Source organism: Cervus elaphus, chromosome 15 (assembly GCF_910594005.1).
Source record: "Cervus elaphus chromosome 15, mCerEla1.1, whole genome shotgun sequence".
Classification (NCBI taxonomy): Eukaryota; Metazoa; Chordata; class Mammalia; order Artiodactyla; family Cervidae; genus Cervus; species Cervus elaphus.
In genome coordinates this window covers 82,639,794-82,660,182 of record NC_057829.1, presented here as the reverse complement: position 1 = coordinate 82,660,182, position 20,389 = coordinate 82,639,794, and the positions used below count along the sequence as shown (strand labels likewise).

General features: G+C 47.4%; 1 protein-coding gene across 3 annotated transcripts in view; it reads right to left on the bottom strand.

Annotated features, from left to right (window-relative positions):
- PLPP4 (phospholipid phosphatase 4) overlaps positions 1 to 20,389 on the bottom strand; it is a 141,255-nt gene that overhangs the window by 68,806 nt on the left and 52,060 nt on the right. Inside the window, exons 2-5 of one of the 3 annotated variants that reach the window (XM_043926982.1) lie at positions 15,767 to 15,875; positions 7,474 to 7,564; positions 2,660 to 2,723; positions 576 to 700 (exon numbers count right to left, since the gene is read on the bottom strand). In XM_043926982.1, the coding sequence (XP_043782917.1) occupies positions 576 to 700; positions 2,660 to 2,723; positions 7,474 to 7,564; positions 15,767 to 15,875 (389 nt within the window). The remainder of the gene's footprint in view (positions 1 to 575; positions 701 to 2,659; positions 2,724 to 7,473; positions 7,565 to 15,766; positions 15,876 to 20,389) is intronic. The other 2 variants (XM_043926983.1, XM_043926984.1) reach the window with 2 other exon arrangements.

The window sequence follows — 20,389 nt, the reverse complement described above, 5'->3', positions numbered from 1 at the left end:
GCCACTGCCGAGGGACTCCTCAGGACATGAGCTGTGGCTCATTCATCTCCATGGCCCCAGCACCTGTCACAATGTCTGGCACCTGAGTCACTTGGTAAACACTGATGGAATGAAAGAAGATGTGACCAGGACACTCTGACATGGATAACTTGGTTTATACACCTATACGCTATATGTTGGTACAGTACACACACACACAGACACACAAAACTTTCACTGAAGGAGTAAACTAGAGAAAACACTGAGCTGAAAGGCATGAGGTCCCAGGAACACGGTTAACTCCCTTGCACTGTCAGGATCCTGAAGGATACTGCCAACGGGTAAAGTGTCGCAAGTTTCACTCTGCTGAGTTGACAAGAGCCACACATACAATGTTTTGTAAACTCCAGAGTCTTGGTCTCAGGCTTATTTCTTCCTGGGGAATGTCTTGTTTCTAAGACAACCACCCTACAGTGAAGAAAAGCGAACTACACTTGACATTCAGGTATCGACTCTTTTCCCTCCACCTGAATTCCCAAAAAGAGTGATCAGGAGACATGACCTAGGAATCAGAGTCTCCCAACCAGGGAACTTACAGGAGGAATGGATGCTGGGGAAGCTTTTGCGGCCCTCGGACACCAGATCGGGGTCACCGGTGCAGTGCATTTCCGAGTTCATCACTCCATCTGGAAAGCAGCGGTAAAAGAAATCGGGGCGAGGTCTACAAAAGACACCATGGACAGTTTCAATATAAAACGCTGCCATCACAAACAAACCCCAGCTGACCCCGCCGACCCCTGCTGCTGCCCCAGTTCCTTCTTCTGCCATCACCACTGCAGCCCCCACAGGAAGACACTGTGGGCTTGTGCAAAGCCTTCAGGGTCAGAAAGATCTGGGCTGGAATTCCCCACTCTGCCACTTACTAGTTTTATGACTTAGGGAGTCGCATCGCCACCCTCAGTCTCCACATATGTAAAAAAGGGGTATCAATACCTACTCAAAAGTGAGGTACGGAAGGTCAAGTGCGATGACTTCCGGGAGCCACCTGAGCATAGTGCTGGTGAAATAAAGATGGAGCCAGGGCTCCATCTACGGCTCCACTGGTCAGAGGCTGCTACCAGGATCCAAGCCTCCAGGCTCCTCATGGCCCTGTATCTTGAATCTGATGGCCAACTGCCTACACTTCCTTAAAGAGCAGGTCTCACTTAACCTCACTGAGAAGACCTGAAAACTCAGTTCCAAGCTTTGGCACACAGTCACCAGGCCAGCTCTCGGTCCAGGTTGTGGGGGAAGTAGGTGGGGAACAAGCTGGCCCCAAGGCCGAGTCGGCTGCCACAATCACGGCTAACATGTACTGAGTACTTACTGCATACCAGACCCAGCATTAAGTATTACCCATGGGTCACATCGTACGATTCTTACGACAACCCTGGGGCAGGTCCTGGAACTTCCTTCATGTCACACGTGTGAAAATGAAGGCTTAGAAAGATCACACTCCTGTCCAAGGTCACACACAACCAGTAAGTGCAAAGACAAGCTCTGAACCCTGGCAATTGGATTCCTGCACCTACACACCACACCCCACATGTGTCTACTTCACTCAAGTGCGGATTCCCACGCTGATGAGTGATGGTGGATTCTTCACATGAATTCAACTAACTTTGCCAGATGCCTGCTATGGACAAGGGTTTTCTAACATGGTAAATACAGTCCCCCTTTTCTGCACATACTGGGTTACAGGTCATATGGTTCTCACTGTGAACTATAAGGGCTCACTGGTCCTCCAGCTCTGGGATCTGGGTCCAATAACAATCTATCAGTATCTATAATGTATTGATTATCAATAATCTATCAGAACTGTTGGTGTGCTGTCTCTCCCCTATGTGTTTCTCCAAGTGTGGCTATTCACCTACTGAACCAGAGCCTCAGAGAGGACCTGGGAGTCAGCATTTCACTGGGCCCTCAGCAACTCTAAGCTCGGAAAGTTGGAAGGACAGTGCAGCCCAAGGTCACTCGCTAACCAATCTATATCCATCTTCTACCCCCTCAGTGCCTGACCAGCACTGCACACCAAGTACCTGACCACTAAATACTGAGGTTCCGAAAGGGAAACCAACCTGTTCAAGGCCAACAGCTAGTCAGGGCCTAAGTCAGGTCTCGAACTCAGATCTTTTGACTGTTTTTCTCTACAGAGACTAGCTCACTTCCAGAGCATTTGGGGGAGAAGGCAAGATAAACAGAATATAGAAATCATCTCGCAGGAGGGTAAGAGAAATTTGTCATGAGTCACAGCTCAAATACTAATCCATATTGCTTATCCCAGAGAGAATGATAAATAAGCAAGATTATCTATTTTTTGGATGCCAAAACTGACAAGTGAGTGGGTGTCTGGTGAGGCCCTGGAATAGCAGTGGGCTGGAAATGGGAATGGCTTTCTTGACTTTGGTCCCCAAAAAAGTATAGTCATTAGATACTTCTTTACTATTGATGTCCTGCTTACTGAAATAGTGAGTTCATCATTCAAAGGAGAGGAAAGATCTGAGTTGAGGACAGAAACCCCAGAAAGACAACAATTTAAGGGAAGACCAGATGAGCTCCAATCTGTCCCTCCTGTGGCCAAGGTTTCTATAGGGCTGACCTTGAGACTCTAAGTCACTACTTGTTTCTTTTTGGAACTTACCTTCCCACTATCAATTTAATAGTGTTTGTGCAGACTCCATTCAAAGCAAGAGCCAAGGACACAGCTACAAAACAAAACCAACAAACAGAAAAATAACCAGCTGGCTCTCAAATCAAAATCATCATCATTACCATCATCATCATCATTACTTTTCAATCACACTATTTAATTTATGACCATAGAAATATGAACTAATGCTTTTAAAAAAGGAGGGAAGTTTGAGTGGCTAGAGTAAAACATAATTAGAACTGGACTTTGGAGAGTGAAAGCTCATAAAATTCCAAGCCCCTATGACAATGAAATTCATCTCTTCTCCTAGACTGAAATTTTCAATATCACAGAGAAGCCCATGTATCAAGTTCTGACCTGATAGAACAGATTTAATACTACAGCATGTAGAATTTCTTTTACTGGTAGCAAGAAACATAACATTTTATTTCCTTCTGGCAACCTTCTCAGACATAATTCTAATCAGAGCAGCTGCAGGAATCCCTCTGCAAACAGGCGTGCCCACTCAGCCATCACCTCCTTGTTGACCTGTCCCCTGCTGATGGCTGTCCACTTGTTATCAAACAAATCACTATTTCTAAGAAGGTGAAGTGTCTCAATACCTCATTACTGGTGTTTGTAAAGGTTTGCCCAGATGCTTCTTTCTGCCACCTAAAACAGTAGGTACTTCTGGATGACATTCTTCAAAAATAGACAGCCTGGGGAATTTCTCCAAGCAGCTTGGAAGGACTTTGCTAGATGAAACACAGATTGTCCAAAGGAAGCAGGTGAAACGAGTCATGGAGTTTTCCCTGCAAGGCCCCTGCATCCCTCTCTTGGGTTTATCAAGACTACACAAAAGGCAAGTCAATGCGATGAAAGGTCAAATGCTTTGCATAAGCAATGAAAACCTATCGATGCCCCATTCCATTGATTTGTTGAATAATAAAGCATGTGAGTTACCATTTCCCTTTGGCAAGTATTAACTGTTCAATACTAGCTGAGATTTATGTAAGGAAACAGCAGTGGAGGGCCACTTTCGGGAAGGAGCTGCCTGGAGCAGTTGGTGATCATCAGGGGAGACAAATGTGTTATTCTACAAATGGAAAGGAGAGTGAACAGTCAACACAGTCACTAAGGGCATGGGCCACTGAGATAGAGACAAAAAACCCACCTGCTTGTATCAAGTCACGGGGAAGCAGAGAGAACGGGAGGGACCAGTTCAAATGAGCACCTTTGTCAAAGGGAAACTAGTCCCCAAAGTGGAGGATGGGCCACATTGCAATAGCTGGAAAGGAGGGCGGGGCCCCCTGGGTGCAGAGCAGGGCATGAGTCAGCAGCACCGGACCACCATTAAAACACCCAGCATGCAACGGGGTGTGTAATCTGGAAGCAAGCATGGAAGAACTTGGAGAGATCTGCTGATTACACTCTGCATGCACAGACCCTTCCTTCCTAAAACGCTGGCTTCCCTTCTCTCTCACAAGCTTGGAGTACTGCTGGGAGGTTTCCTATGCAGAAAGGAGGGAGAATTCCCTGGGCCATCATTGCTGCAGGATTCTCCCAAAACCACGACAATCAACAGGCTGTGAGATTGTCCTGAGATGACAGGGGTCTTTTCTTGTTAGGGTTGGTCCAGCAGGCTCACTGCTGCTGTGTTTTCCCAGAGGGGCTGAACTCATTCTCCTCCTGGTCCTAGCAAGGCCTCTGCACAGAAAAGGTCTCCAGGAACAAGCATCACTAGCTGACCTCCCAGTGCCCTTGGGGAAGTTCAGAGACCACAACATCAATCCAGAACGCCATACACGTCCCCAACCTCTGCCCCGGCTGGGTTTACTATAGTGCAGAGCAATTCTCTGAAAAGCTTCAAGTGGCTGAGCTAGAAAAGGTGTGGCTGTGATGGAAGCACCAACAACTGGCAGCTTCCCTCTCTGATCCAAAAGCCTGAAGGAGACAGAAGAGAGCAAGGATCTGAGTGGAAAGCGTCACAGCCTTCCGGAAGTAAGTAAACTGATTACTACGTTCATCTGCATAGCACAACCTCCAGGGGACCCGGACAGGGGACCTCTCACTGACACCACAGGGAAGGCTGGGCTGAGAGAAGAGGCATGACAGGCTGGCCGAGCAGGAAACGGATGACCCCAATCATGGGGGGCTGGCTTGTTGATTAACAAGAACCCAAGGCATCTGGTTCAAAAGGGGTGTACCAACAGCATCCCACAGCACTGCGGGGTTGAGAGGAGAGTCAGAAAGACAAGCCAGACTGTGTTCTGATAAAGAAATGCAAAGCAATGTGTCACGTGAGTTGGCCTGCAAGTGGCCTGTATTGAGGGTGCTCCTGCTTACAAGCACCCCCAGAGGATTAGAGGGGTTTTGTTGCTGTCACTTTTGCTGTTTGGGAATTCAACATTGCAGGCCTTCCAAAACAAGTTTCGCTATTAACACTGTCTTGGCCGTTCTGCAGCCAAATCCCTGGGTGGGGCGAGCCTTACTTGCACATGAACAGATGCACAAAGGGGGCTTCTGTGGACATGCAGCTAAGGGGCATTCTTAGGGTCCAGGTCTGCTGAAGACGCCTGGGTAAAGAAGGGACCTCAGACCAAACCACCCTCACTGAGAAAGTCCTGAATTCCAGATAATGGAGAAAAAGCTATACCTAATTTTCTGTCCTCGGTTTTGAAAGATCACTCCCACCAGCCCCTTCCAAGACTTCCTAAAAGTGGCAACTTTTTTAAAAAATTGTGTACAAAGGGAGGTTCTTCATCATTTTTACAAGGCAGCCTCTCATTTATCTGGGCAAACAGAACATCCAGTTAACTCCACCTTCTCTGTTAACATATAGGAGGCCAGGTATGGTGTACAATTTTGTAGTGTCATCCTAAGGGAGATTTGGCTGAGAATGAAAAGGTCTAGAGAAAGTAACTGTAAGCTCCTCAAGGCAATAACAATCTCCCAGCACCAAAAGCAGCCAGTAAATTATAACTGTAACCATGAGAGACAGTTCCTACCCACAACCATATGTCTCTGGACTCAGTGTCAGGGGAGCGGCTAGAATAAGTGAGGCAAAGAGATTTCCAGGTCAACTGAGAGAGGCTCCCAATGGGACATTTGGGGACCACAGTGATATGTGCCCAAACGCTGTCCCAGCTGCGTCAGCCTCAAGAGGGAGGGCATCCATACCCTTCCTGAAAAACATGACCTTTCCACCACCTCAGTTGAAGAGACACAGACCATGTGATGACCAGAGCCTCAAAGCACAGGTGAGCAGCCTGGGGAACACAGCTGTCTTCAAGCAGAGCATCCACAGGCTAGCCAGAGACACGGGACTTTTGCATCCAGGCTTGAGACTTGAGTCAAGTCCAGAGTCTCCGCCTGGGAAGTCTGGACCACAGGATGCGGTGATGCTTGGAGCTGGCACTGGGGCTGAGCAGTCACGCAGGCGTGGGCCAGGGGCACCCACCACCGCAAGCCCAAGCCTCACACAGACCAAGATGCAGGCAGCAGAGACGCCGTCCTCACAGGAGACTGAGGCGGGGACTGAGCAGAGAGGAAGGAAGCATCACTGGAGGAGTGGGGGGGGCGGGGCATAAGGCAACAGGGTGCCTCCACCCCTCATGGCCTGGATCTCTATTTCATCCCCAAGAGGGTTTCCCCTCTGATTCCTGAAGGTCTGTAAGATTGCTTGTTATAGTCCTATAACCAAACCTCTAATTTACCCGATCCAATTTGAGAGGAATTCTGTTCTTTTCAACTACACAGAGTCTAACCAAAGCCTGGCTATGTAAGAAACGGCCCCGGTCCTTCCACTGCTCTGCACACCCTAGAACTCACACCCACCCTCCTTCCCTTACAAAGAACAGGGAAGATCGAAGTTTGCTACGTTTTTCATTTCCTCGAAGTCCAGTAATTAACAAACACCATTTTTAGTGAAGAATCTCATATTTCCAGATTTACTACCTTACTGAATGGTGAGCCTACACAACACACCAACAACACAATGTGTGTGAGGGTTTGGATAACGTCAAGGCATCATGTCAGAAAATAAACCCAATTCAGTATTCCTGATGATCAAAAAGCTAAAACCCTGGCTTCCGGGGAGTTTATTTTGCTAAACAAGCCAAATAGTTTTGCTTTCTCTTCATGCTGTCATTTACTTTGTCTTTTGATTAATATGCAGATCAGGAAAAAAAAAATGGATTTAACCCTAAAAATATCAAACTCCTGTCACACGCAGATATGGCTCAGCTTAGAGAGAATTTATAAGCATTGTGTCATACTCAATGGCAAAGATTGTAGCATTCTTTATATAATAACAACTGATTAACTGCCAAAATGTCCCCACAGTGGCAATGAGTTATGGAGCTTGTTTCCAATTTATATTAAATTTTACATCTGCTTTTCCACATTTTTGCTTCCAGTCAATGGTGACTGGTCAAGGAGTCTGTGGTTGATGTCTGAATTGCCCCAAATGGGGGCCTATTAATTACAAATGTGGGGTTGGACAGTCAGCGGTGACAAAGTTTCAGATTCACTTTGCTTTACAGCCAAGAGCTGTCCTTCCGGTTTGCTTAGGAAGCACAGAGCTCTGGTAAGGAGCCTGACACTCATTTTCAGCACAAGGGACAGCGGCAATGGGCTGGCCGGCAGATGAGCTACTTACCACGCACTGGCTCTTTAAAAGGGCTAAACGTTTACCTTGTCTTGTGTCTACCAAGCTTAATTTGACCAAGAGAAAAATCAGTTGAGTGCAACTGAGATTTTTCGAAATCTGGTGATCTAATGAAGTTCAGCCCCATCCCCTAAAGCAGGAACTGGGAATACTCTACCTAGGAAGGCTTCCTTAATTTCAGTCTTGTCTGTCCGCCGGATAATTTTCACCACACAAATAACAGCCAGAGGTGTGAGGAAAGAAATTGCCTGAAAGAAATAACAAATAATCCCTTATGAAGGCAGTAGTTTGCTATCAGAGAGCCGAGTGATAATTAGTTCCAGTTAACTTCCTTTGGACTCACTAGTTGAATGATCTCACTGAACTCCTGACCTTACTCTAAGAAGGATTTATATCTATACTGAGAGATTCCACAGACTTGAAAAATCAGAGGTCTGATTATGGGTTATAATTGATTTGTAATTGCTGGGAGTCACATTTAAAGTGGTGACTTTTTAAACAGAAACGAAGAGTCTATAATTACAGTGATATCTTTGCCAGTAACCCTCCTCCCATCCTCCCCTGGGGAGGGGTGGAAGAACCCTTGGCTTCCCATCCCCAGCGCTCTGGCAACATGGGGACACATGGGATTTGCTTGGAGTCTATTGATTCATTCCCCTTCGGCATTCTTTGGTTGAATATTCACTTCCACTGCAAAGTAGAGGTTAGTCCCTTCACATGAAGTCTCTCCTCTTTTCTTCCTGCATCCCCTTTACTTCCCTAGACCAAAGCACTGGGGAGTACAGTATGCACTGCACTTAACGAATCAAGCTGGTGGGATTCAGATGCAAACAACTCTTATTACTGAACCTTCTATGAGGCAGGAGCCATGTTTGGATACCATCCAGTACTGGGGTCTCTTAAATCCTCACGCAGGCTTTGTGACAATCTTTGCCCGGTTCGGGGACTAGGTGATGTGGCCAAGGACACACATCTGGGAAACAGCAAGATGGGCTTCAGAGGTCAGGTTTTCTGCCTCCCATACCTAGTCTTTACGCAGCATTCTATAATTAGTATGCTGTTTGGTTTTTTCCCCAACATTTCAATGACCAAGAAAAAGGTATTACATTGGCCAAAAAGTTCATTCATTCAGGGTTTTCATCCTATCTTACCAAAAAGCCTGAACAAACTTTTTGGCATACAATATTTGTGTTACTTCCTTATGATTATAACATCTCAGGATAACAATCAAAAGGGATTAAATATCTCGCAAATCTACAGCTGGGCTCACAGATGATGGTGGGAGGGGTGGGCGTGGGAGATGGTAACTATTAACCAACAGTGTTCACAATTTGGGAAGTCTCCACCTGGGCTCTAATCAATGTTGCTTTTTGGAAAGGGGGCTTCCTAACAGGTCTAAGGCATGGCTGGAAGATACTTTCCTTTAAAAAAAAAAAAAAAAGAAAACACCAGACTTCCTCCAAATGCACACAGTCTATCAAAATTGGTGATGTCCTACAGACATGCAAGAGCCAGACCGTGAGAGCTCAGAGCATCTTGGGGACTCCTCTTTGGGAGCAATATTCACAGACAGCTCATGAGACATGAGAAAATCCTTCTCCTTACAGGCTGGTTTCTTTCTGACCACAAATGGAGTAACCAGCTTGATGAGCCTCCTTATTGGCCATGGCCCTGAACGACTTAACATCAGTAAGTCCTGTCTCCATGGAGGGTATTCAGAAGAGTGTGGCCCAGGTCTCAGGGAAGCTGCACAAAAGAAGATTCAGAACTGGAGCAGAGAAGCAGAGGATTTACCCCGGGTGACTGAAAAAGGCAACACTCACTCGTGTGTTCCAGCAAGTCTGTGAGTCTCCACCAGTGCCTGGGTGGCTCTCACACCTGCAGTGTTTGTTACACAGCTGCATCCCTCAGACCCTCTTATAGGACAGGTCTGGAATCTACATTGTGTAACAAGCATCTCAAATGACTCTGGTGACAGAAACACTGCATCAGTTCTGATTCACACATTCAGAGTTTAGAGAGTGATGGCTGAAGCCCCAGCTTACCTAAGTTCAAAGTTAAGCTTAAGGTCAAAGAAGTCCCGGGCTTTTGGTTTCCTCTCACTTTGGGCACTACAGACCAGCCGCTGCCCTCAAAGAGGAGAAAGCAGCTCACTGAACAGTGAACAGAATTGCAGCAGCCCCACCAACAGTCAAACCATAAATATGAGAGCAATAGTGAACTAGAGATATGCTGTGTGCTGTGCTTAGCTGCTCAGTCGTGTCTGACCCTTCTCGACCCCATGGACTGTAGCCCTCCAGGCTCCTCTGTCCATGGGGGTTCTCCATTCTGGTGGAAGTAATGATAGCTTTCCTCTTCTTGGGCTCTAAAATCACCGTGGATGGTGACTGCAGTCACGAAATCAGAAGAATTTTGCCTCTTGGCAGGAAAGCTATGACAAACCTAGAAGGTGTGTTGAAAAGCAGAGACATTACTCTGGCAACAAACGTTCACATAGTCAAGGCAATGGTCTTCCCAGTAGTCATGTACAGTTGTGAGAGCTAGTAAAGAAGGTAGAGTGCTGAATAATTAAGGCTTTCCAACTGTGATGCTGGAGAAGACTCCTGAGAGTCTCTTGGACAGCAAGGACCTCAAACCAGTCAATCTTAAGGGAAATCAACCCTGAATACTTGCTGGAAGGACTGATGCTGAAGCTGAAACTCCAATATTTTGGTTACCTGATGCAAACAGCTGACTCACTGAGAAAGTCCCTGATGCTGGGAAAGACTGAGGGCAGAAGGAGAAGAGGGTGTCAGAGGATGAGATGGCTAGACAGCATCAGTGAAGCAATGGACATGAACTTGGAAAACTCTGGGAGATGTGATGGACAGGGAGGCCTGGCATGCTGCAGTCCATGGGGTCGCAAAGAACTGGACAGGACTGGGTAACTGAACAACAACACACACACACACACACACACACACACACACACACATATGTATGCTATTGGTGGCTTCCCTGGTGGTTCAGATGGTAAAGAATCTGCCTGCAATGCAGGCGATCTGGGTTCAATCCCTGGGTCGGGAAGATTCCCTGGAGAAAGGAATGGCTACCCATTCCAGTATTTTTGCCTGGAGAATTCCATGGACAGATTAGCCTAGTGGGCTTGAGTCCCTGGGGTCGCAAAGAGTCAGATAAGACTGAGCAACTAAGTCTCTTAGCACATATATGCTACTAACATAAAAGGAAAGGAAAATGAAGTCGTTTAGTCGTGTCTGACTCTTTGTGACCCCATGGACTGTAGCCTACCAGGCTCCTCCATCCATGGGATTTTCCAGGCAAGGGTACAGAAGTGGGTAGCCATTTATTTCTCCAGGGGATCTTCCCAACCCAGGGATTGAACCCAGGTTTCCCACATTGCAGGCAGACACTTTACCATCTGAACCACCAGAGAAGCCCGCTATTAATATAAGACAGTCCCAGAAGGCATAGTCTAAGGTTAGACAGAATTGGAACCCCAGAGAAAATATGATTTGGGAAGACTTCCCCTCCAAGGTTCCAGAGGCTGCTGCAGGGGATGACCCTGAGCTGGACTGTCCTGACTGAACAGGAGATGGGTTGCTGTGTAGGAGCCCCGTGGCTCCAACCAGGAGCGGGAGCTGGAGGACGCAAGGGCCATGCCTTGTGTATCCACCAGTGAAGCCAACACAGGACGTGCCGTCCGTCCCCAGTCCAGACGATGGGTGACCCCTGGATGCTGATACAAGGCACTGTGTTGCCAGGATACTTCCGGGAATCCACCAAGTATGACACCAGACACAAAGCTTGTCTCCAGGGAAGGGCATGAGTGGCCAAGGACTTTTAACCACCAAAGGGGTTGAAGCCCGGGCACCCGATGCTAGGATGTTTTAGCCACAGAAGAGCTTGTCACTGGGGGTTAGTCACATCAGACAAAACAGTGGGCCCAAAGCGACTGAATTTTCAGCATCCGACAGAAAGGCATGTGTGGTCCACGGTGCTTCTAACAACTCAAGACACACACCCACCTGGGAAGGGCCCTGCGGTGGGCAGACAATCACAGTCTGTCACAGAGCTGGGAGCGAAGACTTGTCAAAAGTGTCTAAAAACTAAACTACCACGAGCCAGCTTTGTCTCTTTTCCTTCCCTCCTCCCCGCAAACTGATTTTATTTTTGTCTTCCTTAGAAGCATCCGATTACAGAATAGAAGCTCCTGTTATTAAATCAACACAATACCAGTAATACGCTACGGAAGTAAATCTTCTGGACACGTCATGGCCAGAGGAAAAAGATTGATCTTGGGCAGAGGATAGGTCTTGGGCAGATTTTTTTTAAATCAAGTTAAGAAATTGCAAAACACCTCCTTTTTCTTCAGTTCCCTGAATCTTGCCTGTCCTTCGAGGGTTTTCCTGGGAAGCCGAATGGTCTGACTTGTGTTCATGTCTCTGCTCCCACTAGACTAGAGACCATACCTACTCAGCTCTGCACCTCCACTACCCACCACCATGCTTGGTTCTAGGAAGGTGCTTCATAACTTTCTGTTGAATTAAGCAATAATCAACTAACTTGAAGTTGTCCACACTCTGCCTGTACCCCTGCCTCCCGCTGCCCCCTCCACCATGCAGTACTCCAAGCAAACTCCCATTCATGGGGCCCCCATGGCCTGGCTCCACTATGTCTGCTCCTTGACACCTGATCTTCTGTGTGTGACAGGCTGCACTCACCACCTGTCCACCTCCCTTCGACCCCCAAGGAGGCAGCACGGCTGAATGGCTCCAAGAGTGTCTGTACGCTGATCGGCGGCATTCAGACCCTGGTCCAGCCACTGATGGTTGTAAACCTGGGATAAGCTGTTTAATCTCATGACAGTTTCATTTTCTCTACTGAAATGATGGGATCACAAAAGTGCCAACCTCAAAGGATTCTGAGAGAATTCACTGAGACGCTATTTGTAAAGTGATGAGCACCATTACTACAGTCAAGAGATGCTAGCTGCTCTTGTGAATTACCATGGTGATGAGAAGGAGGAGGACAATGGTAAGGATGGGGACGAACATCCCTAAAAGTGCCCCTGAGCCTCTCCTCCCCTCTTTCTCAGATTACACTTTGCTTCAGGGTACCATCGCCCTCACAAGCCTGCAGGGGTCAAGTCTGATTTGACTTCACATCACCTGCAATTCCCATGGCTTTCCTCACCCTGGAAGTGTTCTCTGGACACACAAAGACACTACAGGCAACAACAGAGAGGGCACTGAAGAGCAATATGGAATACCAGCTGAGTAATCTTCCTACACCAAAAAGTAGGCTTTCAAAGATGCGCTGATACACTCCACATGTTCAGAAAGGAAGCATGGCCTCTTCTGAATAAGGAAGCGGCTGATAGCCTGTTAATATTTAACAGCAAATGTTAAAGTCAAGACCCAGTATGTGAGAACAGAGTTCTCAGCCTTCCTCTCTGGTCCACAGGAGCACAGGGGCATCATGGGAAACTCTCAGAATCCATGGTCCAACCACACCCAAGTGTCATGTTGACAGATACCCTCACCTTAGCTGATGGTGCCAAAGACAGAGAAAATGCCAGGCAATGGCTTCCAGGTGATGTCATTACTATTTACTCCTTACTTAATTCCCTAACCTTCCAATAATATTTTTGTAACATTTGACCAAGTAGCCCTTTTAAAACTGACACGCACACAAATAAGCACAACTCCAGAGACACTGATTTCACAAAGAAATCTAGATTCACAGCAGCTGCCTTTAAAAAACACTTCGGTTATTAGAAAGTTAGCAAGTTTGACTTTAAACATTCTAAACAAAAATAGAGGAGACCCCAGGATTATCTATGTGTTAACTAATGAAACTGGAGCTTTCTAAGGAAGCCAAGAGATTTTTAAAAAAACATTGAAAATATGTTCTCTTATACATTCTTTTAGAAACACCATAAGGTTTGTAAAGATCAAAAGCAGACAAATGATATCTTGTATTAAACTCTCAATAAAACCCAGGAGAACAAATCTAATTTATGTGGTGACAAAGCATTTTTCATCTTGCGTTGCACATATTCTAAATGTATCTACTGCTTTCCTTGTGTTATTATGGAATCGCACTAAATCTTGCAACCGAATGAATGAAATCCATCAACAACTATTAACAAAACAAAAGGTAGAACTTATTTCATTAGGAGATTAGAGGGTATGAATCAGTGTTTGTGGCTGAATACCCTTCTATTCTCTGAGAATCACAGCACTGAATAACTCCTTTACTGTCTCCTTTCCTCCACTGCCAACATGCAAATGTGCTCCATCCTATTTGTGTCTGCAGCCAGGATATTTGTGGCATTTGTATCTAGACTTCAAAACAATCCATTGTTCATAAATCTAGGACACGGCCACAGATTCATCACAACACCCCATATGAACAGTCATCTCCAAAGTGGGTTTTACAGCACACAAAATGTGAAATCTTTAAAAATGGGGATAAGTGATAAACAGAAGCTCCTCCTACTAAAACCATGGAGTAAACTAGTGAGACACATGCTAGTTACTTTATTTCTAGTATTTATGGAAGATGTGAGTTGGAACAAAAATGGGAAAAAAATCTGGTTTTAATACACAGATGTAAGGCAATGCCCAACTCACAAGACCCTACATTATTCAATTTCCCTGATATTTACAAAAACCTGATTTATTTTCCAGCAGGAAGGAAATTATGAAAAAGCAATAAAAATAAGACTGCAATGTTCATGTAGTGTTCTGGACACTTGGGGATGTCTGCAGACACAAAGATCTTTCCATCATCTTTGAGCCAATCACTGGTGATCTTTCCAATCACTGATGAACTTTTCAATCACTGATGAACAAGATTTCCTCCCCAAATCAGAGGGATTTCTTTCAAAGTGCAAAAATATCCCTTGTGTGCTCTATAAAAGCTCTGGAACACACATTTGAGTTCCCAGAGACAGGACACGTGATGGCTGGTCAATAGGCAAAGTCTTCGAGCTACAGCGTTGCCCATCCAAAAGCTACATTCTTGTTCTGTAACAAGACGGAGCTTCAATATTTCCTCTGCCACAGTAAGGCCTTAAAGCAATTCTCCAGGAGCTGGTGAGCCTTAGCAGAGTCCTAGACACTCAGCTCCAGACTGCAAGGCAACCTCCTGGCTGAGAGCGGGGCTCAGAGCTGGCTGCTCGGGTGCGAATCTGGGCTCTCCCACTCTCTAGCTTGTGTGGCTTTGGGCAAGCTCTCTCATTTCTCTGGGATACAGGTCTGCACCTGCAAAATTCAGACAATAAAGACATCTTCCTCACTGGGAAACAGTCAGTTCAGTTCAGTCGCTCAGTCGTGTCTGACTCTTGGTGACCTCATGGACTGTGGCACGCCAGGCCTCCCTGTCCATCCACCAACTCCTGGAGTTTACTCAAACTCATGTCCATTGAGTCAGTGATGCCATCCAACCATCTCATCCTCTGTCATCCCTTTCTCCTCCCACCGTCAATCAGGGTGGGTCTAAGTGAGATAATCCTTCCTAAGCTTTCAACAAGGGACCAGGACATAGTAGTGTTAGCCACTCAGTCGTGTCCCACTCTTTATGACACCATGAAATATAGCCCGCCAGGCTCCTCCGTCCATAGGATTCTCCAGGCAAGAGTACTGGAGTTGCCATTCCCTTCTCCAGGGGATCTTCTTGACCCAGGGATCAAACCCGGGGCTCCTACTTTGCAGGTGGATTCTTTACCACCCGAGCAACCAGAAAAGCCCATGGGAGGGGAAGTGTAAAAGGCTGTAATCAACATGGGGCAGAATGAAGAGGTAAAAATAGTCCTAATATATCCACCAATTATTTGGGTGTTCACCCACTTATCCTAGTATCAGAGATGCTACCCAGAGTTGAGTCATAACACGGTGGTCTCCTCACCGGTTAACTGACCAGCCAAGCCCAGAAAAGTGGCTAACAGAGCAGCTTAATCGTGTCTGAGCATGGCTAAATCGAGGTCTACTTTAAAAGAAGATGAAGCAGGCAACTCTGTTCACTAGTTTCTCATCTTATTCTACTATGCTGCTGCTGCTAAGTCACTTCAGTCGTGTCCGACTCTTTGCGACCCCATGGACTATAGCCCATCAGGCTCTTCCATCCCTGGGATTCTCCAGGCAAGAATAGTGGAGTGGGTTGCCATTGCCTTCTCCACTTATTCTACTCTAAGTATTTGGAAACAGTTTGGGTTTAGCTAAAGTAAGCAGGGCCCTTCTTTTCCAAAGCCTCGGGCAATTGCTTCTCACAAGACCAAGTGGCAAACCATTCCGATCTGGAATTAAATTTTAATTTGTCTGGCCACTTGCCTCTGTTCTTCAGGCTGCTGGCCGTCATCAGCAGGGGGTGGAAAAACAGAAGTGAAAACCCATGTGCCTCACACTTGGGGGAGTGGTCCCATCAGCCATGAAATCAGCAGTACTTACAAACATGAGGCGGGTGGGGATGTTGTCTGACTGCACCAGAGGATTCTTATAGAGCCAGATCTCTTCTGGCTGGATGACTCTCTGGAAGGGATCCAAAAATTCTGTAAAACTGAAAGAAAACAAAGAAAGAGGCGTGAGCACTGGGGAGAAGGTGGCCTACGCAAGAGCTCAGAGTGGACGAACTGGTCCCTGGGGCGGGGGGACAGGCTGCCCAACTGATGGATCTCGGGCAGCTCCAACGGGGGAAAGATGGAAGAATCACTAAGACTGTAGCATCTTTCGTCACCACCAGCCTGCTAGGACCAGCGGGGGGCATAAGAGAAGAACGGAGAGGCAGACATTCAAAGACCCTAAGAACTCGGGGATCCAAAGGGAACTGGGAGTTGAAGTTCAGAATGGTGGCTCGGACTGGGGCAAGGCCAGGCCAACAGCTGTCTCTGGGGACAAAATGGACTTGAGTTGGAGTGAAAGGGATGGAGCAGCGGGCAGGACTAGAGAAAAGAACCGGTGGTGCTCCTCCTCCACGTTACTCCAGATGGCGCCCCTCCACCATCACCACCACCAGGGGGCAGAGTGAGAGAAAGAAACTTCCAGAAAAGAGAAGGCTGGGACAGGAGAGACAGCAGAGGAGAGGAAAGAAGGAAGGAAGCGGGAAGAGGATGGGGGGCTGCTGTTAAGGAACCAGACAGCTCTAAGCCTCCACCTCCCGACCCCTCTCTCACCCTGGGAACCCGCAACACCCAGGTGGATGAAAAGGATCACCACCAAGAGAAAACCTGCGGGGAAGAACAACAGAGATGGCAGGCTTCTTTAGCCAGCTTTCAGCCCTTGGGTCCCCTCCCAGCTCTCCCGCCCAGTTCTCCACCTGAGTTCGGTTCAGAGTGGCCTCAGATGTGGCTGGGTGAGTCAGTGCTTGAGTGCCAGACTGAGGAATCTGCCTTTTGAACCAAGGAGGAATTTGGCAGGAAAGCATGGAATGAAATGTCCAACAGTGGTGAACGCGGGGCATTGGAGCAGAGCAGAGAGGCAGAGACAGTGAGGAGGTGAGGGCAGCTGTCCCAACAAGAGATGCCTGCAGAGAGAAGCAAAAGGCAGGACTGAAAATGGAAGAACAGGCACAGGCGGGGGTAGGGGTGGTGGTCAGAGCTGATGCCAAGGGCTCTGGCTTGGCCTCTCAGGAAATGGGGTACCATTGCCAAGATGAGGAGGAGGGGAGTTGGGGGACGGGAGTTGGAGGTCAGCAGTCGTCTCATCTAGGAGACCAGCCAGGTGACCAACAGTCCCGGTTTGGCCAGGACTCTCCTGGTTTTAGCACTGAAATTCCTATGTACCAGGAAAAATCTCAGTCTTAGGAGAAACCTGGATGGTGGGTCATCTTAGAGCCACTTCAGCCCCAGGACAGAGTCAGTGATCTGAGAGTCTTGGTTTCTTCCCTAGACTTGCAGCTTTGTTTGATCATTAGTCTGTGTGCCCAGTTACACTGGGAGGGAGTGGAGCATGGGGTCACTCTCCAGGGTTATGTCCTCAGAGTCCAGCAGGGTGGAACTCTCAGTGACTCTCCAGTGACTGCAGAATCTACTCTCTATTCTGGACTTTGAACAGCTGCTACAGGTAAAAAAAAATTACCCTGGGTCTGATCAGCCTCACACTGAATTCTATCATGTATATACATGTAGATATACATGTATATATCTACATGTATATCTAAACGAGACCTAAAATTCAATCTGTCTTTTGTGCCTCTATATACCTGTCCCTCCCTCTCTCTGTCTCCCTCTGTTCCTCTCCTCCCCTCTCTCCCCACAAGTGAGATTTTTCAAGTCGTAAATCTCTGTCCTGTCCTTGTATTTATGAAATTTCAAGAAGAAAGTAGTGCTGGCCCCTGACTGTTTCACTCAGCACTCAGCCCAGAATACATCTACTATAGGATCTTATTGCAATGCCCTAAGACCCCTGCATTAGTGTGTAAGTTAATTTCTGCTAACAGCCCTCCAAGCCTCCTCCAAGACACAAGGCTACATGCCATCTGGGTGCTGGGAAACCTGCTTTCTGCCCGAGCTCCACCATTAAGCTGCTCTGGGTCTCAGAACAACCCACTTCTCACTGGGCCTCAATGTCCTCACTTGTAACCTGGGTGCGTGAGTGCATGCATGCTAAGTCGCTTCAGTCATGTCTGACTTTTTGTGACCCCATAGGCTGCAGCCCACCAGGCTCCTCTGTCCATGGGATTTCCCAGGTAAGAATACTGGAGTGGGTTGCCATTCCCTTCTCCAGCGGATCTTCCCAATCCAGTGACTGAATCCTGTCTCTTCCGTCCCCTGCATTGACAGGTGGGTTCTTTATCACTAGCGTCACTTGGGAAGCTCCCTGCAACACAGGAGGTTGGGTTAGGTCAGAGGTGACAAATAAAGAAGCGTTAGAACCTCTGGAGACACCCTATCCCACACCTACAGCCTTGGTATGGACTGGGCCTGGTATGTGAATTTTAAAATACTCGCCAGGTGATTCTGAAGGGCCCGGCATTAAAGAAAATTCTCCAAGATTCCAAGAACCCTTGTCCACAAGGAGAGAAGACTTAGAAATTTAGCTCTCAACATTAACAATTCTTCTATCTGCTGCAAGACAGGCACTAGAGCCAGTCTCATCCATGTTCAAGTCCCAGCCCCTGCTGTGGGGCTCTCAGTGAGTTCATTAACATCTCTGAGCCTCAGTCTCCCATCTGTAAAATGGGCACACCTTACACCGTGGAAATAAAACTTAAATGAACGAATATAAAGTAACTAACAGAGCACAAACAGAAACCAGCATTTTGTCATTCTATCATTTTACTCTAGCCTCTAATTGCAAGTTTTTACTAGATAGTTTTCTAGTAAGAAACTGTTTTCTGGACAGTTTCCAGGCTTTTTTTGGAGGGATGGGGAGCAGATTTCATTTTGCAACAACTTACTCACTGCACTTGGGTATTTTAAAAGCATTTTAAATATAGCTAAGTAAAAAGAATTTTATTTGCAAGTTATTTTAAAGAATATGTTGGCTTCCCTGGTGGCTCAGATGGTAAGCATCTGCCTGCAATGTGGGAGACCTGAGTTTGATCCCTGGGCCGTGAAGATCCCCTGGAAGAAGGCATGGAGGCCCACTCCAGTTCTTGCCTGGAAAATTTCATGGACAGAGGAGCCTGGTGGGCTACAGTCCACAGGGTAACAGAAGAGTTAGACACGATGAAGTGACTAACACTTTAAGAATATACTTACGAAACCTAAAGCCTCCAGAACACTCCAATTACTCTGGATGCATAACAAATTACCCCAAAACCTAATGTCTTAAACCACTCGTTTTCTTTTGCTCATGATTTTGTGGATCAGGAAATCGAGACAGGTCCAGCTAGGCAGAGCTCACTTAACGTGGTCACAGCAGTTAGACACCAGCTGGGGCTGCATCACCTGAAGGCTTGACCAGGCTGGACATCAGGACGGCCTCTTGCATGGGTGCTGGCTGTCAACCGCCACCTGGAGCACCGCACACACCTCCCCAGCACGACAGACTCAGCATAGTCAGAATTTTTCATGGCTGCTGGCTTCCTCCGGAGTGCAGGTCTCAGGAGGTCCAGGCAGAAGCTGAATGGCTTTTCTGACCCAGGCTCTGAAATCCTGTGGCATCACTGGGTGACAGAAGGTCAGCCCCGATTCAAGACAGGGGAACTGACTTCACCTCTTAGCAGCGGTGTGGCAGAGTCCCATTATAGAAAAGCAGGTAAGATGAGAGATAGGGCTGCAGCCACCTTTCAAATACAATCTGTCCCCCATAGGCTGTCATCATGATAATGGTCTTGCAGCCCCTACTCTCAGAGACCCCAGAACTCTGATTCCCATTTCCTCTGCACACAGCTGGCCCAGGGCCAAGGAGCTGGCACGCTTCTGAGCACATCCTTCCTCATCTCATCTGTCCCCCAGGGGACACTATCCTCATGGTGATTTTTTAAAGCCTCGTGCACCCAGCCTTTCACACAACTCCTCACCCCACCCTGAGTGGCTGCAGCCAGAACACATCTGTCAAGGAAATTGTATCCTCTGGGAGCAGCACACCAGGAAAGATAGATGTCCCTTCTCCCCACACACCAGCCACTGGCGTCTGCCTCCGAGAATCCAGACAGTGAGGCAGCTACACAGAGGATAGGATGTGAGTCTCAAAATGCAGATGGGAGCAGAAGGGCATACAGTAGGATGGAAAGGTCTGGAAACATGAAAGCGTGCCCCCAAGAGAGGGCATGCCAGGCCTGGAAACATCCTTCCAGGAACTCTTTGTAAAGTGGTTTGGAAACCAGGAAATGGAAACCTTGCTTCCAGGGGAGGAATTCAGGCATGGGATCCAACTGCCTGCTCAGCAGGGCTCACTACGCACTGAGGACCTCCCCTCGCCCCCCAGCAGCATGAACGATCAGGGCTTCCCAAACAAGAATGTGCCCAGAAACCTCCTGGGGACTGCTGATACAGCAGGTCCAGGGCTGGCACCTCCAGCAAGCTCCCCGAGGACGCTGATGCTGCTGGTCTGTGGACCAAACCTAGAGTCACAAGAGGCCAGCACATCAGTATCACCTCGGATGGAACTGTTAAAAATACAGAAACT